The sequence below is a fragment of the Antrostomus carolinensis genome, unplaced genomic scaffold (genome assembly GCF_000700745.2).
Source record: "Antrostomus carolinensis isolate BGI_N321 unplaced genomic scaffold, ASM70074v2 scaffold13719, whole genome shotgun sequence".
NCBI lineage: Eukaryota > Metazoa > Chordata > Aves > Caprimulgiformes > Caprimulgidae > Antrostomus > Antrostomus carolinensis.
In genome coordinates this window covers 35,624-41,633 of record NW_010340719.1, presented here as the reverse complement: position 1 = coordinate 41,633, position 6,010 = coordinate 35,624, and the positions used below count along the sequence as shown (strand labels likewise).

The 6,010-nt window shown below is 41.5% G+C and overlaps 1 protein-coding gene across 1 annotated transcript in view; it reads left to right on the top strand.

Annotated features, from left to right (window-relative positions):
* Window positions 1–1,555: 1,555 nt before the first annotated feature.
* PSMB2 (proteasome 20S subunit beta 2) overlaps window positions 1,556–6,010 on the top strand; it is a gene marked incomplete at its 5' end in the record, with an annotated part of 9,063 nt that continues 4,608 nt past the window's right edge. Inside the window, 2 exons of the mRNA XM_010176256.2 lie at window positions 1,556–1,688; window positions 2,273–2,343. Of these exons, the coding sequence (XP_010174558.2) occupies window positions 1,556–1,688; window positions 2,273–2,343 (204 nt within the window). The remainder of the gene's footprint in view (window positions 1,689–2,272; window positions 2,344–6,010) is intronic.

Sequence of the window (6,010 nt, the reverse complement as noted above, 5' to 3'; positions counted from 1 at the left end):
CACCTCCAGGGATGGGGCCTCCACAGCTTCTCATGACTGCTCGGGGTGGGGTTGGCACCTGAACTCAGTGGTCCAGGGAAGTGTTGACTTGTTAACACACGGATATTGCGGCACAGACCAAGGTTTGGGTTAAAAAACTGCCCCACAGGTGAAGTGAAATCTTGGTTGTGTCCAGTTCACCAGTAAAATGTAGTTCATGGAAAATAAAGGAAATATTGGGAGGGAAAGCACCAGTGAAATTCATTGCACAAGGCCTCTGAGCCAAACTGTTGTGTGGTTTTGGTTTCTTTATGTGGTAAAACACCTGGAGGATTATCAAGCCTTTGAAATTCTCTAAAATGATTTTTTTCTGCCTCCTGTTGCAATAACCTAGACTGAAGCTTGTTTACAAGGTGTAGACTGAAGCTTGTTTTCTAGATGTAGTCATCTTTTTTAATCTAAATACTGTGGTTTGGAAGCTGGTTTTTTTTTAGATTGCAGTAGTGATAAACTTCCCATAAGATGAGGACTTAGAGTTAGTGCTCTTTTGTAAACTATTTCACCTCAGGTCTGTACAAATCAGTTGGAATGGTGTTAGATGGTTGGGAAAGGTGGTGGCACAAAATACAAATGTAATCACTTTAAACCATGTTTTGTAAGTTAAGGTTGATCCCAAGTAGATTTATTGACAAACTTGAAGGAAAATGGACTTAGGACACGGGATTTATTTGTATTTGGAGGAGGAAAAACCCCAAACTTTGGGTATTTGTTTAGACTGTTGGTGTTTACTAACACTTGCTTTAGTTTGTGAATCAATTGCAAGGGCTGGTCAGTTTCAGTGGCCTCAACTCTAAAGACAGGAGGCTTCTGTGCCACTGCTGGGTACTTTATTGCCACAGGGATTATTCAGCAGCATTTATTAAACTGACAGTGAAATTCAGAGCTGGAGATGGAGTGTTGTTCCACAGAGCTGCCTTCAGTGTAGAGAAGTTTTCTTCCTTTCCCACCAACAGCTCCTTGAATTTCTCCAGGCTGTCCGGGTGCCAGTTTGCTGTAGTTGGATGAGGCTGCGGCGTTGGTGTGAGCACAGAACCCTCTGCAGTGGTGTCACTGTGGCACCTTGGAGTCCCTCAAATACACACAGACAAGTTTTTCAAACTGCAGTTATGAGTAAAACTGTAGCTCAGTGTTCCTTAATTTCCATTATATCAGTGGACTGATTTATAATTTATAATCAGTACTTAAATATCTTTTTTTCTTTATTTTTTTTACAAAAAATATTGACAGGTAAAAACTGGTTTCTGAAAAAGTCTCACTTATCTAAATTGATAATTTTTGAGACAGTCCTAGATATTGGGAAGAGGAGGTTGTTTGATATGGAATTTGGTTCTGAATTTAAGATTGCTTTTGCACTATGTGTTGATATTTCAGCTTTAAACTAAAGCATTTGCTTCTGGTGCAGTGTGTCGTTATCCAAGTCTCTTACTTCCTTGCCTTTGAAAGAAATCACAATGTGTTTTGATATTGGCAAAATAATTTGTTCTTTCTTCTGACCGTGGCTCTTGATGTCATTTTTCTTTGCCTAGACCATGACAAAATGTTTAAGATGAGTGAAAAGATCCTACTCCTGTGTGTTGGGGAGGCTGGAGACACTGTGCAGTTTGCAGAGTACATCCAGAAAAACGTTCAGCTCTACAAAATGAGGAATGGTGAGTGAGGGAGAACAGCTCCTCGTGGAGGGTTTGGAAGCAGGGTTGGTGACAGGTGGACTTTACAGCTGAATGGTGGTGGAAAGTGCTGTTCTCAAAGCTGCTCTGGCTTTAATCTGCATTTTTAGTGTCAAGCAAGGGTGGTAGTGAAAGCTGGGTGAAGAAATGGAGACTGGACTATCCTGTATAAACCAAAAGGTTTATCCAAAGCCCAGCTAATCTATTTCTAATATAAATAACACAATAATAGGTTTGTTAGGAAAATATTTCTCTTAAATTATCCATTGCATGATAACTGTTACCAGTTTTCCTGATATACTGGACTGAAAAACTCAGGCTTATGTACCCATAGTGTTTTAATTGTTTGAAGTGATGTATTTTAACAGTCTATACAGATAATGAGGTACCTGGATTTTCAGGGCCCTTTTTTTTGCTTGTGGCTTCCAGAATAAACTGGAATTAGACAAATGGCCTGACGTTTTGTCACTGAAGAATATCCTATTTCAGAATAGGAGTGGCAAGTCAGGGAGTGAAACATGAATATGGATTTGTTCTGTTATCAAATGCACACATTTCTTCTCCAGGTTATGAGTTGTCTCCCACTGCTGCTGCAAACTTTACACGCCGAAACCTGGCTGACTATCTTCGGAGTCGAGTGAGTAATAGCTGAAAGATTTTGGCAAAGACTTACAGGGGAAAAGTTCCATTTTCATGTAACAGGGCCTGATGAAAAAGATGGTGGCTTCTGTCTCTAGTGATGAATTCACTTTGCTGAAAGGGTGGCTTGTTAAAATATAACTCGATTTGCTTAATTAAAGAACTTACCACATCACTTATCAATAACTGATACAACTATCATCTTAAAATTGCAGCCTTGGGCCCAAGGAACATTTTCTCACAACCACTGCAGACAGTGAAGGGAATTAAACCTCTTTAACATCGAGATAAGGTTGTCAGTTTTCATGCAAATGCACCGAATCCGTTTAATCTTCTTGGAAAATGATTTAATAGAGCAAAGCTGTTTGATGTGCTTACAAAACAAGTCCCTTTTGTAAACAGCAACATGAGGCTTTCAGTAAATCTCAAATCCAAGTTGGAGCTGTATTTTCAAGTTACTAAACTGCAATTACTGATTTTTCTCATGGTAATTTTTTTCAAAGTGTGAGAAGATGTAATGAAGGGGCAAACAGACTTTGAGAAGATCCAGGGTTAGGAAGCATTTCATTAGCATTCTTAATGAGCTAATGGAAGAAAACAAGAAGAAATACAGTGTTGAGAATGAAGTTGACCCAATCTGTTGGGGATAGGACATGGGAAGGGTTGTGTTGCTGCTCTGACAGTGTACTGCACAGGCCTGCAGTGATGGTTTACAGGAGCAGATAATGGTCAGGATTAACATCAGAGAGATGTTAACATTGTTGAGAATTATGTGTGTGTGGAGTGAGGCCCAGAGCCTTCTTCAAGAACTCATCCTGAGATCGTTGTTCTCCTTTCTGACCTGGATGGCAGCTGAAGGCAGCAAGTGTTCAAGTTACTAAAGTAAGAGTGAGTCAGTGGAAGAACTGACTCTGTGCAGGGTCCTGCCTCTGTCTCACACGTGGAACGTTGCTCTTGTGGTTTAAATGGGTTTAGTCTGGTTGGTAGAAGGTGGTTGGCAGCGATGCTGCCTGCTTTAGCTTCTGCTCGGGTGTGATTTGGAAGGTCTGTCTGTGTTTTTTGGAACTCTGGGTGGAGTTTGAGGTTGATGTGGAGGAATGATGCTGCCTGTGCCTGACCCAGGCGGCTGTTGGCTGCGTGGTGTTGGTTGCTCATCTCAAGGGCATCTGACCTGCCCAGCTGGTGTGGGTGATGCTGGCACTGAGTCTCCTGCCCACTTAAGCAGATTCAGCCATTTCTTACATGAGATTTAAAGTGCCACTAACAGAAGTCATTTAACAGGTAAACTTGGCCAGCAGGTTGTGGCATTGATGTGGCACTGTTCTCTTCCTCTCTGCCATGTCCCTTGAGGCCTGATCCTCCCCGTGTCTCCTCTCCTTCCTGAGCCCACGCCTGTCTTCCAGCTCACCTGCTCCAGATGGGCAGCACAGTGGGGAGGACACTGGCAAAGGCAGATGTGTTTATTTACCGGAGACAAAATGTTGTGCTGTTGCAGATGGCAATGCCCTGCAGCAAGTGGCGCACTCTGACACTGCTGTCACACTACAGTGATCTCTGTACTGCAGGGAGAACTCTTTTTTTTCTTGAAAAGTAGCTCTTAATGATTTGTTTTTGAGATTTAGCACAAACCTTGCCATCAGAATTTTTTTCCTGTGAATTTTTGTTATGTTTTCATGATAATTTGTGGGATACCAGAAGGATTAACGCCAGCTCTCTGTATTTCAATTACACGTAGCATTCCTCAAGGCCACTGATTTAATTATGTGGATGATCAAAAATGAAAAGGTGAAACATGCCACTGCCTCCTGTTAGGAGCAGGAAAAATAGTTTAGAAGTAAAAAGTTTGGTGGGGGAAGAGGTGGTTTGTTGCTGTGTTGCCATTCACCATGTGAAGCTGTTTCTGTTTCTGAGGGCTGGAAGGTGTGTGACGGGGAGTGGCTAACACAGGAACAGTTTTCCAGTCATCATGCTGCTGTCCTGGCCCAGCCCAAAGCACAGCTCGTTCTGCATTGCTAATCACCATCTGGGTTCCTGCCTGTGCAGTCTGGTTTGATTTCATTTATCAACTTTGTGGCTTGTGTAGTCCAAGTTTCTGGTGTCTTGGGGATGTCTGTCTTGTATGGCAGCGTCTTGAGGTTCTTCTGGTGGAAAGTAGCAAGTGTAATGACACTGGGCTTGGAACTTGAGGCCACTGGATAGTCACCATGTGGTTTTTCATGACCTTTCTTTTTTAAAACATGGGGTTTATGCTCCAGAGTAGGAGTGGAAAAGAATCTTTGCTGATTTCCATTTATATGTTGCAATTGAGGCAAACCTAGAAACTGCTTTGAAGCCAATTGGCTTTCACACAGGTGAGTAGAGCTGTAGTTCCTCTTCCACTGTTACCTACTCCAGCATCTCACTGGTTTTACCTGCTGAATCAAGTGCCAGGGTTAACACCTTTAACTAACTCCTGAGGTTGCGCGGTGGTGGGGAGTGGGAAAAATAACCCCCCACCCCTCTAAACCCATCCAAGTTCAGTTTCTTGTGACACTATGTTTAATTATAGGTGACAGGGTCTGGCCTGAGTCCAAAGGAAGACTGTCAGTTCCTCTCTCCTTGTCCACGCTTGGCAGGATGCTTCCTCACGCCCACTTTTCTCCCCCTTGCTGTGACTTTGGCTTCCGTCAGATGTCACACTGCTGCTTGTCACCGCCCAGCCTCCCACTGCTGATCTTGTTGGTTTAGTGTATTTATCACAACTGTTCTCTTCAGCTGTCAATTCTGAAGAATTTCACACATCTCTTAATTGCTGTGGTTATTTTAAATCAAACAGCAGAAAGTGCAAAGCTACCTGGATGAGAAATGTTGCCTCTAAAGGAAGGTTGAGTTTGGGGAAAAAGGGAAGGTTATGTTTGGAAAAAAAATTAAAAATTAATCTATCTTGGAGTGTCAGTCATCCACTCATTTGGTACCCTTTAATGACATCAATCTTCTGAAGAGTTTAGAACTATTGGATGGATTTAGTTACAAAAACCAAGGCTGCCTGTGGAATGGACAAAAGGATTGAGATGTCCAAGGAATCAATCCCACCATGGAGATCTTAGTCCCATGAAGGTAACACTAAGAGGTGCTGTCGGCAGATTTCATTGTTAATCACAGAAGCAGTAAATAGATAACATATTTTTTCTAATGTTGAAATGTTGCCTTCCTTGAGTAATAGGAAGGTGTGGGGGACGCTTTATTTACACTTGAGTTTTAAGAAGTTGTCTCATAAACTATTAGCAGGAGAATTTACAACTGGAAAACAGCTTACAGATTTGTTTAAGTCTGTATAACGCCCTTTATTTATGGTTGAGTATCTCACATATGCCAGTGTTGGTAATTCAAAGTCACACAATAATTTGAGTGATCTTATGTCATGGCTCTTAAATATCAACTTGTGTGATGTTTCAGAATAAATAAATGATTAAATACAGACTAATTAAACGAATACAGCTGCATGGTAGCTTGGTTCCAAATATTCTTGAATGCTTTGAAGATTAAATCACACAGTTTAGTGATGTTTGATATATAACTCTGGCCTACTTTATTCTTTCTTACTCTCTAGTGAAAGCCAAAATACAGTATCCTGTAATATTTTTTGAGTGCAGATTCACTGTGTTTATCATCAAAGTGAACTCTTT